Source organism: Colias eurytheme, chromosome 17 (assembly GCF_061535395.1).
Source record: "Colias eurytheme isolate Ceu_HAF_F1 chromosome 17, ilColEury1 Martin Lab GWU primary, whole genome shotgun sequence".
Classification (NCBI taxonomy): Eukaryota; Metazoa; Arthropoda; class Insecta; order Lepidoptera; family Pieridae; genus Colias; species Colias eurytheme.
In genome coordinates, this window is record NC_142996.1 from 9,245,887 (window position 1) to 9,268,846 (window position 22,960).

Genomic DNA, 22,960 nt, shown 5'->3' on the forward strand with positions numbered 1-22,960 from the left:
TGTACTATTACAACAATCGATACTACGAAACCAAACAATAAACATTAAAAAAATATTGTAAGACTTATCATTATATCTTGAATAAAAGTCGTTATAATTTAAAATATCTAGCTCGTAAAGCCAAACAATAATATTGACTGCGTTGAAGCCAAAGTTATAGGTACTGCGACGAACGGTGACGTAGACGAGCGGACGCTAAATGTGGCTTCATTCAGTATTTTTAACTTTAATACTTTTTCATCAATCAAGCATCTATTCATTCATACTCTTGAACTAGTACTTGAGAACTCTCTTGCAGCCTTAGATAAGCTGTTCAAGTTTCAGCCTCTCATCGGGGTGATAACAATTATTTATTTGTTAATTATTGGCTTGTCTTAAAACATAATTGGTGAAAGGCCCTGGATACATGAATATCTTCTCCGAATTCTTTAATGGTTCATAATGCTATCATTATTTCAATTCAAAGGACACTATTCGCATTTCTCCTCACTTCCTTTACCTACCTAATTTTGATATCACCGTTGCATTTCTACATTTATTTTTTACAAATCCCTAGATTACTGGGACACCTGATTGACATTTTTTCCTCGATTCCTGATACGCATACGGGGCCTCCTGATCTTCATTATTCCTAACATTAGACTAAGGTATTTAAGTAAGGTATCTCCATAGTCCATACAATACCTTGGACTCCTGATCGTTATTATTCCTTACCATATTTCAAATCTCCTTACCTTCATGGTCAATCAACTATATCCCATCCTACACATGCACTAGCACACGTGTCTGCGCCACTGCCGTCTTATCGATACAAAATAGCGACCACGTGCCGGCTTGAGCGTCTAGCTCGTGTTAACTTGACCGTTGTTTACTAGAACTGGCGCATTGATCTCACTGTTTCTAAATGCGTCAAGTTCTTGTACTTGACGATATCTTTTCTAACAGTTATTGTGGTCATTTCATCGACTACGTTTACCTCTTGTTTAACATGAAAGTCATTCACCTAAATACGGTTTTGGTGTAAAATTAACAGGATAGGTGTCGTAAGGAAACTATGGATCATTGTGTTATCGGGCAATATTTATGTCATACGTACAAAGTTTGTTGGATGCATTTTTAAGTACGACAGTTATCAGATAGTGGAAATAATCTTATCGAAATTCTGTTCCTCTCGCAGTTTATTGAACATTTTCTGGTCTACTTAATTCTGATAGTCAATGCACATTCGGGAAGAAAGAAATCTATCAATATCCACGTGGGCCATAACTCATAAGCCATTTTTAAAATAGTTCCATAAATTGATACACTTCCGAAAAATAATTTCCTCAACTATCAAAACCATCACCTTCCTCACTTAAAACGGAACATTTAGCACCCAATCGTGGAAAACTAACTTTCCACTAACACTGGCAACTGGCAAGATGCCGTAGCCGTGTCACGTCACAGATCCGTCACGTTGGTAAACACTGCAGCGACCTTGTTACTGGAATTAGATTCTATTTATCTTATTTAAATTCGCGACGAACCGCTTTAGAACAATTTTATGGCTGTGCAAATTGTTGCTCTAAAATGGGAAAAATATATTGTGTGTAGATTTTGAGGGTTCTATCTTATGTAATTAATGATACAAATTATTTTTTTTATATTCCTTAAAATTTAAATGGTAAAAATCAAATCGTAAATAAGCGTAACGAGTGGACAATCAATATCTATAGGTAGTATATTCAAACCCCATAATCAAGAACCTATACAAGCAATAGAAAAAAGTCAGCAGACAATTGCTCTGATAAAATTAAGTCCCAATTGTTCAATCTAGACAGAGGAATTGTCTGGTTATTGACCTGCTTACAGCACTTTATTTTTGCCAATTTTTATCGCGATTCCTATAAACATCTTTAATGAAATTCTTTGAATCAGTCGCATTCTCATGCAATAAATGAGGAAGCTTATTTTCATTTATTTTACGAATGCCATCAACCATTTGGCTTGATATAGATAATATCTATAAAACTCATGATATGAAAACAGACTATATGTAACTAGGAACTACAAAATTAAATTGCTCGTCATTGCCAAATCAGATAATCTCGTCCTTGATTCCAATTTAATAGGATACCAAGTTATCTGCAAAATTGGCGTATCAAGGTGCCACTTATCATTGACCCTTATTTCGTGACATGGCAACAGCTCGTAGTAGTAAGTGATAATTGATAACCTAATAACCTTTCAATCAGTACCGATGACCATTCGGCGCGTGGACGATCAAAGTTTACTATCTACAATTTATCGAAGTAATGATGAAACTGTAGTAAAGCTGTAAAGATAAAACTGGAAAACGCGCATGAAGAATATCCATGCGTATCCTTAAATTAAAAGTAGTAAAACAATTAGTCAAGCTCAAGGGTCGTTATGTAATTAATTGACTACAAGATCGAGTGAAAAGTTACCAATTAAAAGATATAGACTTTTGATACAATTACATACTAGGAATCGATAGAAGAGTAAGAGGTTAGATGATTGGCCAATTTTAAATATTTTTTACAAGCCAGACATTTTCCTTAAACTAGATAATTTCTCATAATTGGTTGAGAATATCAGAGATTTGTTTGTAAACAACATATATTTAAATGTAGGTATGAGTAATTACTAATTCATAATAATTACTATATCAATGAGTAACTTCGGAAACAGACCGATCAATCACATTCACAAGAGTTTCATATTTCATACAATATTTAAATTTTTGAACAATGCATCCAATGAAGAGGAAACCATTATTTTCAAGTGCTTCAATGCTCTCTGACAAAACATCGAGAATCAAACATCATACAATTTTACAGTCGACGAAAAATTCGCTACAAAATATAAAAGCTTCCGCCAGTTCTGACAACAAAAATATATTTTTTTTCCTACAATTTTCCTTTTCAAGAACAGATTTGAAGAGTATCTCTACTCATTAAAAGCATTTTAGACATGAAAAAATACGGTAACACTTGGACAAGGAAAACACATTTAACATCATATTTAAACGGTAAAAATTAAACACGTAACTAAGCCCAATAACTAGTTATTACATAATTATTAGACGTAAATGAATGGTTAGTCATATCTATATATGAAGGTTAAATTAAAATCGTGGGTCACAAAGACCATATTATATAGAATTCGAACAGTATCTGAAAAGGGTTATCTAAAAATATATCACTTGACTTCTGGATTACCCCTTGCTATCGGCATCTTTATATCAATTTAACATTGTTTTGAAATACGGATAAAATAAAACCGTAGTAAATGATGAATGATAACCTGAAAATCTTGTCTTTCAGGATGTTCTTATCTTGTACAATGTACGCGAGCTCTTCGAAGGAAGAGTTTAAATTCTTAGAATAGGTACATAATATGTATGTTTATTTATTTTAACTCTTACAAAAATGTCAAGAAGATATTTATTTATTTGGAGAGCACTTATTAATTATTATCAAGTTATTCATAGAACCTATATTTTAAATGACTTGTTCAATAATTCATTCAAATAGTTCCTGCAGACGATAAAAAACCCGTAAAAACCACACAGCAGACTGTAGCTGTAACAAAAAAACTGCACAGCTGATTTGAGATTGGCACATACAGTGTGATCTGATTCACGGTCACCCCGAGTATTATACAGGTTTTCAAGGCGAAATACAATTTCGTAATAATGTATATTGTAATATGTATCTGAATATGTTGCAATGTAACAAATGAATAGAACGTTGGACTGAAAAGAAAAATGTAATCTTCCTAAAAGCAATGTTACCAGAAGACAATAAGATTTTCAGTTATGCGGTTTTTGTGTTTTATCATTATCTCTTTAATAAACAAAGAAACACTAGATACACGTATGCTTTATCACGCAACGGAAAAGATTAGTTATTTTTAAATGAATAATAATATAATTAATATAGCTATAGCTCCATTTTGTTGTATCATAATAATATGATTGTGGCAAAATTATATCAATTGATAAATTTCTTGTAGGTAACTTACTCATTAACCTTTCTCTTATAGGTACAATATGTATAATTATGAAACGCAATTGTGGCTGACTGACTCATCCATCAACGCACAGCCTAAACTACTGGATCAATTGAGCTGAAACTTGGCAAGCAGATAGCCTCTATGATGTAGGCATCCGCTAAAAAAGGATTTTGATAAATTCTACCCTAAGGGGATGAAAGTTTGTATCACGAAAATTTATTTTGACCACATGGGCGAAGCTGCGGGCAACAGCTATAGTAAATTGCAAAGTTTTATACATATTCTTTTTAACAGATTAAAAAATGCTGAACGTCAATAGATACATAGTACAATCATAAAAAAATGTGTACACATGTGTCTTCCTGACATTATGTAAACACAAATAAAGCTGATTAGTAAAAGACACGTTTCGTTTATTTGTCTGGACCTACATATACATGTAATATAATACCGGATGCGTTATGTAACAGGTAGTCTAATAATAATCTTTAGAGGATATAAAATGTATTAAATGTTGATCTAGACCTATAAATTCTTTTAAATGTTACTCGAAAAAATTACCTAAGGAAAATTTCGTTATTTTCAGTCAAGCTATTTCCAATATTCAGGAAGACGAAAAATTAATGCTGCGTAGGTACAGTATTGGTCAGTAAGGTACTTTTATCTATCTCACAGCCTAATAATTATTGAAGGAGAAGTTCTAAAATTTCTTAAATAAAATTAAATTAATTAATTACTTAAATAATAAAATATAGTATCTATACTTCTTAAATAAAGGTAGAGGTAGTAGTTAAGCATTTTTGTGATTTTTGTGTTCGGACTTCGGAAGTACGGTTCCGATCATGAAAATTATTTCCCTAACAGAAAGCTACACTGTTGACTAGACTTTCACATAACAGAAGTGACAAAGGCTATTCTAATATCCCAGGTCAACCTGAACGAAGCCGGGGCAAGCCCGTAGTCAAAAAAGGAATATATTATATACTCGTAAAAGGTCCGACATTTTGTATATAAATGAGTACATATAAATCTCCACTGCAAAAGCAGGCGTGCGTATCTCAGAGTCTTGTTACATTCATTGATTTTCCGTAAAACACCATTCAAATATAGCCCTTATTGCTCGGTTTTCACTATTTCCAGTGGAAAATAATCCTGAGCACTCCGAACTGGCTATGCACTTCACTGTAAAAGGTGCTCTTATTGATTTTGTACACCCGTTATTGAAAATTCATAAACGTGTTTCACCTATAGATGTTCTGTGTTTAGACAATATCCCTACTTCCCAGCTACTAATATCCCTACTAATATTATAAATGCGAAAGTAACTCTGTCTGTCTGTCTGTTACTCTTTCCCGCTTAAACCTCTCAACCGATTTTTATGAAACTTGGCACAGACAATCTTTAGACCCTGAGAAAGAACATAGGCTACCTTTTATCAAAACACTACGCGGGCGAGGCCGCGGGCGGAAGCTAGTTAAGAATAAACGAGTTAAATTTCGCGAGTTTTAGCTTTTGTCAATACATAAAGGTATTAACACCTAACGATGCCTCAAAATACATCTGAATAATTAAAACATGAATGCACGGATATAATATCTCATGGTGGCAGTACACATGGGCCCAACGTGTTGGGCCAACGGGTTGGGCCAACGTGTAGAGAGCTACTTGGCGGTATGTTGGCTTCATTAGCCTAGTTGGCGCCAATATTGGCAGGCCAACCGAATGTTGTCGGTTTTTTGTGCACACATCAAAGGATCTTGGCGCGCTCCGCAAACAGCGTTCACACGTTGGTGTCTTGTTCAGTTTGTTATTACGCGTCAGCGGAGACAGTATAGTTGCGCGTCAATTAAAATTTACGTTTAACCATATTCCGATAGCGATGGAGGCCCGAGGCGCCGATGTGGACAAGCAATGAGGTTTTACAATTCGTAGAATTGTATCGACATGAAGAATAATTTGGAATCCACGGCATGAACTACACAAAAATAAAAACCAATCTCAATAAATTCGATGTTTTATTTTCTATTTATTATATTATTCTAGATGTTTTTCTTATCTCACTTTCATACAATGCGATAAAAAAAAATGAATATATTTATAAAATGAGTAAAATAGTATTAAAAAGTTACTTATTCTTAAAAATTAAATAACAATATACAATGAGCAAGGTTTTGATCAAATTGTGCTTTATTACATAAATAATATTATCATTTAATATAATAATATTATATATAATCTTTAAAGTTTCGTTTAATAGGTAATTAAAATTAAATTAAGTGTAAAATGTACACATTTTGAACATTTGAAAAAATCTTAACATAATAATGTTTTATTTATACAGAAATAAAAAAAGGACAATAAAGATTGGAAAATGGTATCATCGCAGACGGCAGAGTACACTCATTGTTATTGATGCACATGTACGTAATAATTAAACGCACTGTATAAATAAATTGCCGCGGCTGCAAGAACTTCTACGGACTACGTCCATCCTTGAAGCGCCAATGCAGAATGATCAGTACACCAATGTGTGAACAGGATCCTTCATTTTTTCCCAACACGTTGGCCCAACGCCTTGGCCCCATGTGTACTGCCGCTATTATCTTAATTATTACTTACAGAGCACAACTGAGTTATCACACCAATATATCATCCATCGAATTACCCATTTGAGTACGAAAAATTTCGTCAAACATCTCAATAATGAGCGGTTTACTATGAACAGATTGTACCATCGCATCGCCTTATTAAAATCGTTAATTTATTGGCTGCATTCAAGTCAATGTTTACACTAGGTTTATCAATTAAGTTAATTTTAGAAACAAATTTTAATAAGTACCCACATGACTGATAAAATTGTACGAATTTCGATAATAATTCATAGACCTCAGGGCAGCGGTTATCAGCGAATATATCACGCGCTACGTTCATGAGTAATTGAGACACACACTCGTAAAATTATCAATGTTGCACGGATTTTAATGTAGACAATGACGTCTAATTCTTTACAGTTTAAGCGATAAACTCTGGCTTTACTTGTATGTACATAAACTACAATCGTTCTTTAGTCCTAAATCTTTTATTATAAATTTTCTTAATAAATCTATACTACTATTATAATGCTGAAGAGTTTGTTTGAACGCGCTAATCTCGGGAACTACTGGTCCGATTCGAAAAATTCTTTCGGTGATAGATATTAGATAGCCCATTTATCGGGGAAGGCTATAGGCTATATAATATCATCTCGCTGAGAATAACAGGTGCAGAGCACTGCGGGTAAAACCGCGGAGCACAGCTAGTTTTATTATATTCAACCATACTGCATTACTATGTAATCATTCAAGAATGCTTACACAATTGAGTACATGAAATTGTATAATATTTTATTGTATTGGTATTATAATTTATTTCATAGACCATTATTATGCAATATTATGTTGCAATTCTACAAACAATCTATTCATCTTAAATTACAATTGTAATGTAAAACCTTTTTTGTCTTCCTCAACTGTTAATTGTTCTTATCAAGATTTTTTAACAATGTTTTAAATCTTTTTTATAAATAGAATTTTGGAACAGTATTTAACTATAAGTAAAGTGTACTATTATAAATATGAGAATTACGGAACACTGTATATAAGTAAAATGTAATAATGTACTAATGAACTTACCTAAGTACATAAGCGTCAACTTGCTCGCTCTGGGTGAAAGAGATGATCTCACACCGCACTATCTTCAATACATTCTCCCATTGTTGGCTGCGGACAAAATAACAGTTTTAGAATATTTACAATTATTAAGCATACATCTTATATTACTAATTAAATATATCTACTATATAAAAATAACTCGGGTTTTCCTTCCTGATGCTATAACTCCAGAACGCACAAACCAATTTCCATGGTTTCGCATTTGTTGGAAAGGTCTGGTTGGAATAATTTGTAATGGGAATCTAATTTGATCACTACATTAAAATTATAATAAAACATTAAGTTATTGAGTGTCCCATTAGAATTTTATATTTTATAGGGTAGCAACATTGCAATAGAAATCACAAAAAATCCTGTATTAACTAAATAAACTTAGACATAAATATGAGAAACAAACATACAATTTCTCATTATTATAGGTAAGCTGGAGCATTATATGAGCATTATACATATAAATATTTTTATACATCAATACCTACTGTAACTTTTCCAAAAATCTTTAATGATTTATTTCCAAATATTTATTATGGAACAAGTATGGAACATTCACTTAAAAAGTAAGTTTTGTACAAAAACTCAAGACAATGCAGGTTCCTCAAAACCTGAAACCCGTTATAAGTTTGGGAAACAGGATTGGAAAGTTTTTCTACCCTGTCATAATATGAACCAGTTTTAATTCTTGGAAATTATTTAAAGTGACCCGTCATCTTTGAAAATTTATACAATTATGTACTTACAATAATTCTCAAGTTAAAAAATCAAATAGGTAGGTAAGTACTAAAATACTAATCTTCATCAAGCGTTTGAGTAGCTCTTGTAAGTTGCTACTACAAATACCTAACTAAAAAATTCAATTAATAATTAAAATATTGATATGTGATAAATCTAATAAGAAAACTGCTATGATATGAATAAATTTTAGGAGGTACTTAAATATTAAAAAAACGAACGTATTATAATAAAATTCAAATAAATGTCAAACGCATTTTTAGATCATTCGTAAAGTCAAATCGCGCGCTTCATTGAAACAATCAATCAAATTTCTGAAATTTACCGGCGTCTTACTGAAACAGCTGATTCTAGAACCTTCCCAAGCAAAAACATAGGAGTTAGGACTCTCTTTAACCTTGAATTACCTAACAAAAAAGAATCAAATTATGATTGCCCTATAAAACTGGATCCTTAACTTATTTCTTTGTAGGTACAGTACAATTATTTAATTTTATTTACGTAACTTAATTAAGTTTAGGTTATTTCAATAAAACGCCGGTAACCTCTCCGTTGCAATATTCTAATTGGTAATAACTAATAAATTAAAAGACGTTTTAATTATTATTTCTTAATAATTTAAAATTGTATATTTACCGTGTAATTTTTCTTAAGTCCGCATGCTTAACCGGTGTAAACCATATTTCAATTAACTTTTCGACACCCTCGAAGAACTGCTCATTATTATCACTATTAGATATTATTTCAGTTTCAGCCATGGCGAGGTTTTGTAATGTAGGGAGTTTTTATTTAATAAAATGTACAGAAAAATCTTCCACAGGAAAAAATATCACAACCACTACGGTAAAGCGTCGCAAGTCGACTGAAGAAAATGAAACAAAAGTATTGGCGAGGTGAGGGTGATAGAGAGAGAAAGCTTGACCTCTCTTTCCTTCAGAGCGAGCAAATTGTCGGCGACGGCGCGTATTTCAAACCGACATTTGGCGAATGGTCAAACATTCGTGCGCTCAATGGTTTTATACCGCCGCGTTATCAAGTAAAACTGTTTAGTTAACCCTATATGTATTGTATAATTTATTCATTATTCTACTACTTATGAATTAAATGAGTCATCAATGTTGTATCAATTAAGTTTACTCGAGTTTGGACACTTTATATGCAGCAATTTCACACAGATATCACATAATTTATTATGTAAACTGTAACAGAATCAACATCAAAGATGTATGCAAGAATGAAATGGTTATTTCGCAATATCTTTTACAAACATTTTTCATTTTACATATTATGTAGGTAATTTAGCTCATAATATTAAAATTAAACAACGAAAATTTTACATCATAGAAGAAACTAATAAGAATATTCAAAGTGATAATAAAAAATAAAAATAGTAAGTACATTTTTTTTTTATAGATTTATGCTGAATTTAAAACCCACTTTTTTGTGTGTGTGTAGTCATAATATCTAACAATTTTTACAAAGTTTAATCAAGGAGAAGGAAGGTTATCATGTTAAATGTAGATAATGTTTTTTCAAGAAATCAATATCTATTTATTTACATTAATTTGTGTACATTTAATCACAATTTAATAATAACTACAAGAACTCTATTTAATACAAAATTATATTGTCTTCAAGGTTATAGACACATCTTTATGTAATATTTTTTGAGAAATTTACACTTTAAATTTAAAAACATAATATGCTAACTGTATATTCTTTGTCATAAAACTTCAAAAGACGAAACAAGTTTATGTAAGTTGCTAGATTCAATTCTCTTCACAGGTTTAACTTTAGGCTTTATTACTGGTATGTGCGGCAACTCATCCTCGCGTTTCTCTTCCTGACAGAAATCCTCTATATTTGGTTCTAGATCCTTCTTCACCACATTAGTTCTTACTTTCTTTTCTTTCTTATTTTTTGAGGAGGCAACATCAGCGTTGAGTTCCACTAAGTTTTTGTATATCCTGTCATTGAAGTGGAAGTTTAATTTTTTTGTCACCTGAAAAAATAAATATATTAATTATTATAGGTGGCGATGATGAGGTATCAAGACTCTGACTATTAATTTTCCAAACTTGCTCATAAAGTAGCTGATAGATAATTTATTTTACCACTTCAAGACTTGTATAATATTGTCAGTTTCACAAACAGATAAACTAAACTGAACTGTAAAGAAATTGTGAAACCACATATAAAATAATTAGTTCATTTCTTTCTAAAACATAGGTAGAAAGTATTAGGAAGGAAGGAAGCTTACATTATGTATTTTTGTCTATCAATATGTATGGACTACCTTCTTATAGCAATAGTTACCTGATATTGGTAACCTTCATAGAGGTAGGTATAATACAAAAATGGTTCAAGTAAGTTTTTTGAACTGACAGTAAACAGAAAATAGCATAGATAGGAATATAGACCAAATAATTAATAATAATGAATACTTTACTTTACTACTAAGTTGGGCTTTATCTAGATTCAAGTCATCAAGTTTATTTGCCCTCGGTAATGCGTTTTTGGCGTCAGTTAAGTAATTTGCCAAAACTTCACTCGAACACAATGTGGGTTTATCAAGTTCTTGATCTATAGGTTTAATTAAATGCACTGCACTAGATTTCGATGATCCCGCAACATCATGAACAACTTTGTGGTTGTTTTTTACTTTTTGTTCGCAGTTTCGGACAAAAGTTTTCCTAACTTTTGGATCCGCGCCGGCTTTCTTCATTACCAGGTACAAACTAACCAATGCTGCAATTTAAACCATGAAAAAATATAATCGTTTTCATAATACAAAACTATGGGTTGTAAACATATTGTTTTAAAAGCATAAATATAACATTTTAAATTAACCGCTGGCTGTTGTGCTTAAATTATGTCAAAACCACGTCAAAACAAAAATGTCAATTGTCAATTAAGTCTTGATATGTCAAAGAAGGCGCACAGATGACAAAGAAGATGACAGATTAAAAAAAATTAATATTATTTTTATACATAACGTTAACGTCACAGACATGTATCAAGATAGACTAAGCGAGTGTATGTACTTCCCGTGTCCAAACTAAGATTATGAAACTTACTTCACGCTGGCCTACACTCAGTCCGCGCTTGCAGTTCGCCAAGGAAAGACGTGAAGCTGAATAAAGTAAAATGCCGAATTACGCCGTTATAAACTGTAGAAACTCCACAGCTGTGAGTGGCCGAGTTAGCAGAGATGTTTCCTTCCACCAGTAAGTAATTTTCTAATCAGAATATGCACTATTTATTTTAAAATCAAATAAAGAATATCTGTGGAAAGCGATCGTGACAAACACGGATACCAAATCATACGAAATGATTCGGAATACATTGCGGCTTTTACTTGGCACGGTAAAGATCGAGTCGTATGATAACAAGCAATGAATAGCGTCTTCTCATTTTTCTGTCCAATTTTGTGGTTAGTGATGTTCATTTGATGCAACAGTTCTCGATTCTAATCGATTTTATAATCGAACAGAAAAATGATAATTTGAAGGAGCAATTTTTCAGAAAAAAGGCATAGATTTTTTTTGTCATTTAATACGACTTGACCTAGAACTTTTAAGTATTTTAATACAAAGGTACTAAAAATAAATATTATGACATCGACGCCATTAGTTAAAGTGTCATCTTGGGAGTTTTTTAAGAAAACTCCTTATTGCTTAGACTATGTTTGTTTTTTCAGTTTTCCAAGTAACCCGAACATAAAAGAAAAATGGATTGATGCAACGGGACATAAAGATTGATTGATTGACAGTTTCATTACTTTCTTTCGATGGCCTCTCTAGTACGTAGTACACGGTAACTCAATGGGCATATGTAAGAAAAAGCTAAAACACATTAGTTTACTTGTTAGAATATTAAAAGGTTTATAAATTTATTTTATCATTCCTCTGTCTATGGTAATTATCATTTTTCTGTCTTGAATCGATTTAGTAATCGATTACGATTCATTTATTTAATTACCTCTTAGACATAGATCTAGTTTGATCTGATTTCTTTCGATTTACTTCGATGGGATAGGACGATACTAGAATCGCCGCGCGAGTGGCGTCCTAATCGATTTAGCGTAAAATGAAATTACCATCACTAAAAAGCGCTCGTGACGTCATAACGCGTCAAGGTCAGTACAAAAAATATGACACGCTTGGTTTTCATACAGATCGCGGTAGGTACTTGCGTAGTCTATCTATGTCTGTGGTTAACGTTAAGTCGAATACATAACGTAAGATTTAAAGTAAGTTTTAAAATTAATAATATTATTGAATATTCGATATAATTCAATAGATGTCAACCAATTTTTTTACTTTTTAACCCCAAGGGTAAAAGCCCTATTTCGAATGGCTCAAATTGGAGTCGATTTTATATTTTTTATACCATTTTACTACGCCAAACAGTGTTTGTTTACTCGCTGAGTGTTCTGATTGACTAATAAAGGTTAGTCGACCAATCAAAATGTTCGGAGTCGACAGGAGTCGAAGTAAAATTTATTGAAGTGAAACTTCTTTATCGGGGTTGGAAAAAAATTTAGTGTAACACTTTTTCGTTACGCGCCATCTTGTTTTTTATATATTTTTTATACATTCATTTCATTTCATTTCATATTACAAAATTGTAATTAAACCAAAAAAAATGTCACTTTTAAGCGTTCTGGCGGTACTCTCGACTAAGAGCTAGCGCGCACGAGCAACTTTGTCTCCGCAACTATTTTGTCTCTCCCATCAATTTGTATGGGGAGTTGCGTCGCTACGTGCGCGCACTTTCATACTAGCCCATAGGTGGGAGAGACAAAATAGTTGCGGAGACAAAAAAGTTGCGGAGACAAAGTTGCTTGTGCGCGCTCGCTCTTAATTATTCGTGATTTTTTCGCTTTGGCCATTATATTGGCTTTTTAGAGTGCGCGACTTGGCGTCTTTCCAAACTATACAAGGCCAGTACGCAACGGTGTGAAACTAATCACGTATAGTTTGGAAATAACTTTTTAACAAAGTTCTTCCAATCTATACAACAGCAGTACGCAAATACTTGCAAATACTCGCGTATACTTTGTAGTGAAGTAAGTAAGAATAGCGCTCCAAAACATACAGCGCCAGTACGCATGCGGACTAATCGTGTATGTTTCGGAGTAAGCGCGGTGTCTTTCCTTTGCTCGCGTTTATATTATTGTATTGCTGTTTTGAAATCTATTATTAAAATGCATGTGTATTGTGTATATAATGTTGCGTACTGATCGTATATTTTTTGTATCGAGGATGCTTGTGTCTTCGTTCCCGACTATACTGCACGACTTATAACTGACAATAGTGCTAAAATGTAAGAATCTAATAAGTCCAGAAGAAGACGGTTGCGAGGCGACGGAGCCCCGCTTCGCGGGGCTCCTATTTTTGGGTAGTTAAAAAAAACACGAACCTAACCTAACCCATAGGTAACCCTTATATCTGTTACCTATTTATTTTTCTAAGCTTACCTAATAATATTTTTATTCCATATTTTACTGAATCAATCAAGAAGAATAAAAGTAGATAGTACAAGTCTTTGATTGCCTTTATATTTATTATTTCGCTCAAGCGTAAGTGGTGTTAGCTATATTTAGTTATACATATTTTGCGTACTGATCGTGTATAGTTTGGAACGAAGAAGCAAGCATCCGCGTTACAAAGTATACACGATCAGTACGCAAAATTCGTGTATATATTGTAATAACAAACTTAAAAACAGCATTACAAAGTATACACGAGCAGTTTCCTATGGTTGCGTTCTGGCTATGTATAGTTTGGAAATACGCCGCGACTTGCCCTTTTTAGAAAGTCGAGGTGGCAACACAGCATATGACAGTTGACAGCTGAGAGCTCACATCTGTTTCAAATTTCAATTTTCAATGTCAAAACTCGTCAAAACTCTAATAAAAAGTGTCTGAGTACGACTGCCGTATGTTAAACGTAGAAAAACGAGAATTATATTTAGTATTCATAACATTTTAGACGTATTGTATATCTTCTCCAATTGCTACAAGGGTATCATAACATTTTTCAAGTATGAATACTGCGAGTTCCGTATTTTCCGTAAGTATTTCACGATTGTAAAAACTTATTGTACAATGTGCCACATAATAACGTTTTAATTATTTTCTAATTTCTTAGAATCCTGAAAACTTACCGTTGGATAAAGTAACAATATCTGTATCGGATTCTGGCGTAGTTCAAAAAATCAAAGCTTTGGTAAGTTACTATAGTATTACAACTTAATGCAAAATATTTTTCTAGGAATCCCCGACCATAGAATTGTTAAGTATGAGGAACTTTCGATATCGCTAAAAGGTTTTGTTCAAACATAGATATATAAAACAGATAGATATTTATTACGATAAAAATACCATATATCAAACTATTATAATATGTAATCCCTACTAGGTACTATAAAACTAAATAATTTCATCAAAAACTAATTGTTTAATTTTGTAATAATGTCTCAAATAGTAATATTCTTTCACGGTGAATTAAAACTAACAACTTTTAAAGAGATATGCATGGTAAGACATATTTAACATAATTTTTCTCTGTACAGGATCCATATTGGCTTCAAAAAAGAGATTTAATATTATATGAAAAACCTCCCACTGGCAGTGGTCTAGTTATAGGAGCTGTTGATGCATGGAGGTCAAAAATGGCAATATATTTGGAAAATTTAAAATGGCTCTTGAGCTTAGAGCATCATAAGTAAGTTGTTACTATTAAAATGCAGTTGATCTTAAAAAATATATATACCATACAGATACAGAAGAATGTAGGCACTGTGCGGTTTTGTATTTTGCATAATTTTGAGTAAATTAACCAATATTTTTGCTTCTTCAAAAGGAATTTATATTATGTAATAAGCAGGTATTAAGACATGGAGAATAAACATTTGATACAAAGAAAGTAAAGAAATGCCACTATTTACATAGTACCCAGTTGCCACATAATATATGCCCTTGTAAATAGATAAAACACAGAAAAATCTTATCAGTAGTCGTCCACAGATTTTGGAGTACAGTGCTCTACCACACACAGTGTATGGACTCGTTAATATCGTTCCTACAAGAGGCTAGCCCTCCATACATCCCTCCTCATGAGTGTAACGAGGTTCAGAGCTTGTATGAAGATATACGGAGGCTTGTGTTTGTAGTATTTAGTAGATTGGTTACAAATAAGGAGAGTAAGGTAGGTACATTTTATTTATATTGTTGAAGTTACATATATTCCAAATGTAAAAATTCATTCAGTAGTTTTCATGTGAAAGTGTAACAAACATACATCTGTGAATTTTTTCGTATTTATAAGTATTTGTGTATTTGTTTATAATACATTTGTTTATAAAAAACAATGAGGAAATTTTATGTTTATGAAAATCATATGGGCCATAGTTTTAAGTTATATTAAGACCTGTAACTATATTTCAAGGCAAGAGTGAATAGGCTCTATCTAGGCAGGCATGCCCTTTCATAGAGTCATAGACTGCATCAATACTTACCATCAGGTGCAGTCAAATGCCTGGCTATTTCTATATAAAAAAATATAAAAACATTTGTTGCCTGAAATAAAGAAAAAAAAAAAATTGTTTTGCAAGTGAAAGAGGCTCTAATTTTTTATTGCTACTCCACTACTATTACTGTAAAAACTTATTTTTCTGTATTTAGGACCATTACTATTTAGATCACTTCATCGTACTTGATTCTATTTGTTCGTTAAACAGTGTAATAACTTGTTTTTCAGACACATTGGATGACAAAGGAGCACATGGCTAGTTTAATATACGACAACTTTATATTCACAATACCGGTGCTATGGGATATCTGTTTAACATATGGTTCGGACAACAATAGACATGTAGCGAGATTAATAGAATCAGTGTATATGCTACAGCCAAGATATGAGGCTGATACCGCACAAGCTTTAGTATTTGTACATGAGGTAAATGTGACGTTCACACTATAATAATTTTGAAGTGAAACTTTAGGCGCATCGAGAGTAAAATTTCAAGGTCGCGTCATGGCAAGACCGTCACGTCATGGCGATGATTTTGGTAACTTTGAATCTTGCCAAAGACGTATCACTTCCGACTTTATTTCATTCTAGATTGAAAATTTTCGTATTAAGAAATGTGTATAAACAATATCTATCAAGGCATTGGAGTCAATATTTGTTGAATCCCTACAAAAGTATTAGATGCAGTTAAATATACAATTTTATTGCTCGGTTTTGTAAACATAGATAATAAATACACATAGATAAAAAATACACATCGCGTACACTAAACAAAATACTTAAATATCCATAAATAATTTATTGAACTAACAGGTTAAAATTAGACAGTTATTTTCGAACTACCCTCAACTTGTACCAACATCGCACACATTTATTTTTCCTAATTTAAAGATTAATCTGTGTTCAGGCATTTAAATACATAATCCTGCAAGTAAACAAAGATTATGAGAACGAAGATCCACCGAACTTACCGGAGACATTTCAAATCAGTGATATCAAGAGACCTCCCAGTTCCAAGGGTGTTGAGAAGCTGACATTCTCCATGCTCCAGGATCTGGTGGTCCACCTGCTGGATACAGCCATGACGTTAAGGATATTCGTGGAAGTTTATCCGAAAAGCGCACATATTGTCCGCACTACCAATTTTGTATTAAGGTGAGTGATGTTATATATTTGATAATTTTTATATAATATGATGATAAAATATATAAATAATGGAAAAAAGACAGTGTAAAAATAATATCTCGAAAGGGATGACTAGATCCCTTTCGAGATTGACGGGATTGGGCGGCAGTGGTCAGCGACGCAACACATAACCACTCGGGGCGTAAGCGGCGCCTAACTACTATCTACTATTCGATACTAATCGAAGATGACTTGCCTCTTTCAATGTTTGCAGAAGATTTGAATTTACGTGCTGCACAAACTAATAAATCGCTTCAAGAGGAATTAGAAGAAACTCTGCAAGCTTCTTCCTTTTGCACGTATATCCACGTCCACGAGCTTAGACAAATTAGAATCTACCATTAAAAAAGAAATGGATTTGTTTGAGTGTGGAGGAACAAGGGGGCAATTTTGGCAGTTTGCATATAATTTCTTCGCCACGCTGTTGCCAACTAGCGTTGAGTCGGAGAGGGCATTCTCAGCAGCGGGGTACATTACAACGGACATTAGATGCCGTTTAGCAGATGAAACTATTAATACCCTTTGTTTTTTAAGGAGTCATTTTCAAAATCACTCTTTTTCCTAATTCCCTTGAAATAAGCTTATTGTTTTGATTACCTAATTTACCTACGTTAATTTCCTTACAACCTGATTATTATTTAGTTGGTAAGATTAGAATAAAGGTTTTTATTTTCTTTCGAGTAATATGTTATTTTAGTTAACCTCACTATCACAAACAAGCAGTTATTAGCTTTTTCAGTCATCTGAATTCAACATTTTTTTTAAATTAGACGGGATCCCGAAAATTCCGAATTTGCAATCTCGAGTCGGGATTGCATTCCCGAATTTCGTGTAATAATTTGTATCTTTCAAAGATATCTCTCTCTCTTCAAATTTTAACTCGAAATCTAAGTAGACTTGAATTAAGAAAGTACGATTTCATTTTCACAAGAATATTTTGTATTTTCAGTAACATATCTTTTTCAATAAAATCCCTTGAGTGTTTTTCTCCTAAGAATAATATGTTTTCAGTATAGTCCAAGTCTACGAGCACGGTATTCCGCACCTTTACGAGAAGTTGGAAGAAGTCGGGGATCCAACTAGTGTTAAATACACAGAAGTCGAGGGCTGGATAGACCTTATCCGGTCGGAACTTATAGATGTGTTCCGAGAAATATTAGCTGTGTATAAAAACGCTATATTTAGTGGCGAGTAAGTTTTCAGTTTTCTTTCGTTTTGAAGTTATAGGCTCTGTTATTTGAACTGGATAAAATTTTTAATAAGTAAGTGTGAAGTGTTCTTCTGGAATGTACTGCAAACATACTAATTTACACAATAAGAACTTCTGTTTGAGCTAATCTTAACTTTTTGAACGTCAAAAAACCTATTTAGTACAGGACATTAGCAAAATTGTGGCAAAGCAGTACTGCCATTAATTAAAATATTGAATTTAATTGATCATTTGAAGCAAAATAAAAATTATTTCAATATGTTTCACAATTCTTCTGAAAGAAAGAGGGACTTTAAAGAATTTTGATAAGAATATTTTTAAAGCTGTTATAGTCACGGACAGCAAGTACCTATAACAGAGAAAAAAATAGTAATCAACAAAAATATAAACTTTTATGTACAGTTATTATTGCCTATTGGTTACTAGCTGTGCCCTGCGGTTTTACCCGCAGTGCTCCGCTCCTGTTGGTTTTATCGAGATGATAATATAATATAGCCTATAGGCTATAGCCTTCCTCGATTAATGGGCTATCCAAGACAGAATGAATTTTTCAAATCGGACCAGTAGTTCCCGAGATTAGCGCGTTCAAACAAACAAACTCTTCAGCTTTATAATATTAGTATAGATTACCACGTATCTTTCGCAGAGGCAACATTTTAAACCATGTGGAAGCGTATCTCTCAGTAATGATGGACGCATTAACAGAAAAATTACTTATAAAAGATTACCACTTGTGCCATCCTGTTAACGACGATATTGATATGTTGAGACAGGCGTATCCGGAAATGTATCCTTTCTACAATAAAAAAGGAGGAAAATAATACTTTTTGGAAATTAAATTTTCAGTTCATTTTGTATTTTAAAGATGAGTTAATTCTGTTGTTTAAATTCAATTGTCCTTGCTTGATGTATTTCTTTTGTCAAAATATAGTTATTTCTAGTGATATTGCGCCCTTCAGGGAGATAATTAATATTTAAAAGGGCGCCAACCCTTTCCATTGACGCTCTTAAAATAAAAACCTCATGAATTTCATATTCATATTTTTGTGTATCTTCCTTAAACCTTAAAATCAGTGACTCAGTAAAAACCGACTTCATTCTGCAAGCAATATACTCGAATTTGGACGAACCCATACCAGAATCAGACCATAGACAAACGAATCACAACAACACGAACGGCCATGTTGAAAGCATAGACAATAGAGCGGGGCCGTCCACAGATAATGAAATACCGAAGAATATTCGAGAACAGTCGTTAATTAGTGAAGTTAAGGATATATTGCCGCATTTAGGAGATGGTTTTGTATTAAAGTGCTTGGAATATTATGATTTCCAAGTGGACAGGGTTGTTAATAGCATATTGGAAGACACATTGGCGGATTCTTTAAGAAGTAAGTGATATATTCCTTTTCCGTTGCACTGGTGGTTATTCTTTAATTATAACAAGAATTCCTGAGTTAAGACTGAGATATTTTTTTTAAACTCGAACTCATAATATATTTACTTATTCATATAAAGCTTTTAAATAATCAAATACATAATTTAATATTTATGTAGGGTTTGGAAAACAGTTTCTACAGAGACATTTATGAATGGTCTAGCATATCACCCTTTGAAACATCTTTACTTTTGCTTTAATTATTTTTTCCTATCTACCTCGCTTATAAGATAACTGTGTGGTAGTTTCGACATTACATACAGACAAACATGGAAAATCTCTTTGGAAGTTCGTTAAAAAATTTATAATGATTTTCAGAACTCGACAGAGACCTGCCCATAATACCAGAAGACCCAGTAGACCAGAAATTCCTGGAAACCGGAGTGGAAAGACTGAACGTTTTTGATGGAGACCAGTTCGACATCATGACGAGAGACGATGTAGACTTGACCAAGATTCATGTCGGCAAAAAGAAGTCGAAATATAAGGATTTGAAGGATATGCTTAATGATAAGACGGAGATTAAGAATAGAGTGGATATTTATAGTAAATATAAGTGAGTATAAGCTTTTTTAAGAGTTTAATATTATGATTACATTGATATTACGTTTAAATGATTTTGATAAAGTTCGGCATATAGTTGAGGACCCATGTTTTAAACATGCAGCATCCTTACCTAAAAATAAGGAAATCGGAACTTGGAGACCTTAATTTTAATTCTATATACATAATATGTAATTTATAAGTACACTAGCGGTACGCCCCGGCTTCGCCCGTGGGACATATTTACGTTTTCTCTACATAAAAACCATCCCCGTACTTCAAGGAATATAATAAAAAAGAATTATCGAAATCGGTTCAGCCGTTCACACGTGATGCCGTGACAACGCGTACATGTATTTATAGAGTTAAAAAATTAGCAAACCATCTACAGCTAATAACCTTTTTCTTTTCTTTTCTGGCATCTGTTTCCTCCAACCTTTATGTTCGTGTAAAATTTACCTGGTTTTTTCTGCATTAAAGTTTGAGTTTTTTTTTTAATCTGGTACAAAACTCACTATGTAAATCCTTTTTCAGTCTGGTCTGCGATGAAGAAGCGTTATATTCAGATGAATACGACGACACATACGATTCGGATGGAGTCGCTCCGGCCACCGATATGGCGGAGGATCCCAGACGACCGTTTGTTACCCCACGAGCTTTGCTTAATTCTAGGAGGAATGATGAGGTAATATTGATGTAGGAAAGGAATTTTTGTTTAAAAATAAGAAACTATTCGACATTTGTTACAAATTTTAAAACACCTATTATTTGTTAAATTTAATAAATTGTATTTTCTAGTGTTTGATTTTACCCGAGTATTATACATTTAGAAATTAAAGACTTTTTAACGGATTTTAAACGCGATTTATTCATTATATTATTGAGATTGGACAGTTTCCCCGTGACCACGCTCGCTGTAAAGTGTTCGAAACGTCGGGAAAATAATATATTGAATAAATCGCGTTTAAAATCCGTTAAAAAGTCTTTTAATTGTCAAATTTATTACTTAATCATTACTTATGGTTGCAAAAGGCATCTGAAGAATCGGAGAGTGAAGAAGACGCAACGATTTCTAGCCAAGAGAAGAGCGAAAGAGATAGAAGGAACTTCTGCGTCAATCCTGAGGAGGTGCGAGCGAGACGGGAAGCCAATATGGCGGCTAGGGGACGGAGAAATAAACCAACAGCACCACCTAGGTAATATAGACTTTATTATTTGTTGTAGGACATTTATAGTATTGAATATTTTTCAAATTATAGGTAGCAAATTAAATGACGAATTAACAATTTACAAATAAAAAAATTACAAAATTTTCTGTGAATAAGTATAAAAAATTTACGAGAAATTTAGGTACAGAGAAAGTATTAAAAAATAATAGATACTTCTATTGATGAAATATAATATATAGATGTGTACTTTTGATTCATTCACAACATCTAAATGTATAAAATAATCAAATCATTCTGAAGATTTTAGTCTTATTATTACTAAAACGCACTAATTTATCCAGGACCGCTGACGTCATCGGCGCGCCAAAAGGCCAGGGACAGAACAAGGATGTCCTTCACAACAGGAACAGGAAGGAACAGCACAAATCTTCCCGCGCGAACCACAACCGACGCCAGGGGGCGCAGTGGAAGAGGAGCCAGGGGATGATGCCTTCATAGGGGATGTTATTATGATAATAAATAATAATTATCATAAACATCACTGCCACCAACTTCATCATCCTCAGCCTCATTCATCCTTCAGATTATCATGAAGGTGTTTAAAAAACATATTTATATTTCCTTGCTGACTTTATTTTCTATATTCATAATACATGTCAATTTTTATTGAGCACCACCAATGTAACCCCACAATCATTATCCCCGTTTTCCAATTACAAAGCATAATGCGACTCAGTGCCGCACAATGCCGAATTATGCTGATGCTTAATTGGAACATGAAACGCACCAGCAGGTTGCGCTAAGTTCAGTGTTGAAAAAAAAAATATTCATAGAGTTAGCAATAACCTCATTGATGTGTAAATAAAGTGGTATACATAATAATTGGTTGAAAAATATTTACGGTTATTTTAAGTAATTTGGATTTTGATTATTTCATTAACATTTTTTTTAATGTTTGTACCTTCATCCATACTTATATTTATTTTTTTAACACAATTTGAATTAACTTTGATTATTTCGAAAAAACTACAATGAAACGAAAGCTTTAAAATTTTTTCCAACAATTAATAATTACTAACGATAAATCGATTGCACGCATCAATTCACGCGCATTACTTTTTCTAGTGCTCGATTGTGCGAAGCGTTGCTGTAGTTGGAACATTCAACGTTAAGCATTATGCCGCACAATGCGCTCTAGTGCTGTAATTGGAAAACGGGGTATAATCACCTCTAGCACTAGAGTGCGTTTCACGAAAGAGTTCCCCTGCCGTTATGTTGGCTTACCTGACTGTCAAAAACGAAAATATTTTTTTTTAATCAAAAATGACAGAGAAAATATTTTCCTTTCTAGGCAGCCGACCCCGTAAGATACGGGATAAGGCTAGGAAGAAAGGAGAATATTTTCTCTGTCATTTTTGATT

General features: G+C 33.0%; 3 protein-coding genes across 3 annotated transcripts in view; 1 reads left to right on the plus strand and 2 right to left on the minus strand.

Annotated features, from left to right (window-relative positions):
* Nucleotides 1-9,456, minus strand: part of SamDC (S-adenosylmethionine decarboxylase) — a 28,035-nt gene extending 18,579 nt beyond the window's left edge. Inside the window, exons 1-2 of the mRNA XM_090111764.1 lie at nt 9,093-9,456; nt 7,689-7,775 (exon numbers count right to left, since the gene is read on the minus strand). Coding sequence (XP_089967890.1) covers nt 7,689-7,775; nt 9,093-9,214 — 209 coding nt within the window. The 5' untranslated portion in view covers nt 9,215-9,456. The remainder of the gene's footprint in view (nt 1-7,688; nt 7,776-9,092) is intronic.
* A 533-nt stretch (nt 9,457-9,989) lies between these two features.
* LOC149901409 (uncharacterized) lies at nt 9,990-11,268 on the minus strand. The gene is made up of 2 exons (XM_090111935.1): nt 10,906-11,268; nt 9,990-10,458 (listed from the first exon to the last, which is right to left on the minus strand). The coding sequence occupies exons 1-2, from the start codon at nt 11,179-11,181 to the stop codon at nt 10,180-10,182; spliced, it is 555 nt and encodes a 184-aa protein (XP_089968061.1). The 5' UTR covers nt 11,182-11,268; the 3' UTR covers nt 9,990-10,179.
* Nucleotides 11,269-14,368: 3,100 nt separating this feature from the next.
* LOC149901410 (activating signal cointegrator 1 complex subunit 2) lies at nt 14,369-22,058 on the plus strand. The gene is made up of 13 exons (XM_090111679.1): nt 14,369-14,533; nt 14,612-14,689; nt 15,036-15,187; nt 15,490-15,670; nt 16,223-16,420; nt 16,902-17,149; nt 18,191-18,370; nt 19,036-19,176; nt 19,464-19,780; nt 20,146-20,383; nt 20,905-21,055; nt 21,403-21,566; nt 21,881-22,058. Exons 1-13 carry the CDS (start codon nt 14,507-14,509, stop codon nt 22,035-22,037), a joined length of 2,232 nt encoding a protein of 743 aa, XP_089967805.1. The 5' UTR covers nt 14,369-14,506; the 3' UTR covers nt 22,038-22,058.
* The last annotated feature ends 902 nt before the right edge of the window (nt 22,059-22,960 follow it).

Coding starts and splice junctions, on each gene's coding strand:
- LOC149901409 (XM_090111935.1), bottom strand. CDS start 11,181: ATGAAGAAAGCCGGCGCGGATCCAAAAGTTAGGAAAACTTTTGTCCGA. Junction 10,459..10,905: donor AAGCCCAACTTAGTAGTAAA/GTAAAGTATTCA, acceptor TTATTTTTTCAG/GTGACAAAAAAATTAAACTT.
- LOC149901410 (XM_090111679.1), top strand. CDS start 14,507: ATGAATACTGCGAGTTCCGTATTTTCC. Junction 14,690..15,035: donor TTCAAAAAATCAAAGCTTTG/GTAAGTTACTAT, acceptor TTCTCTGTACAG/GATCCATATTGGCTTCAAAA. Junction 21,056..21,402: donor ATTCTAGGAGGAATGATGAG/GTAATATTGATG, acceptor TGGTTGCAAAAG/GCATCTGAAGAATCGGAGAG.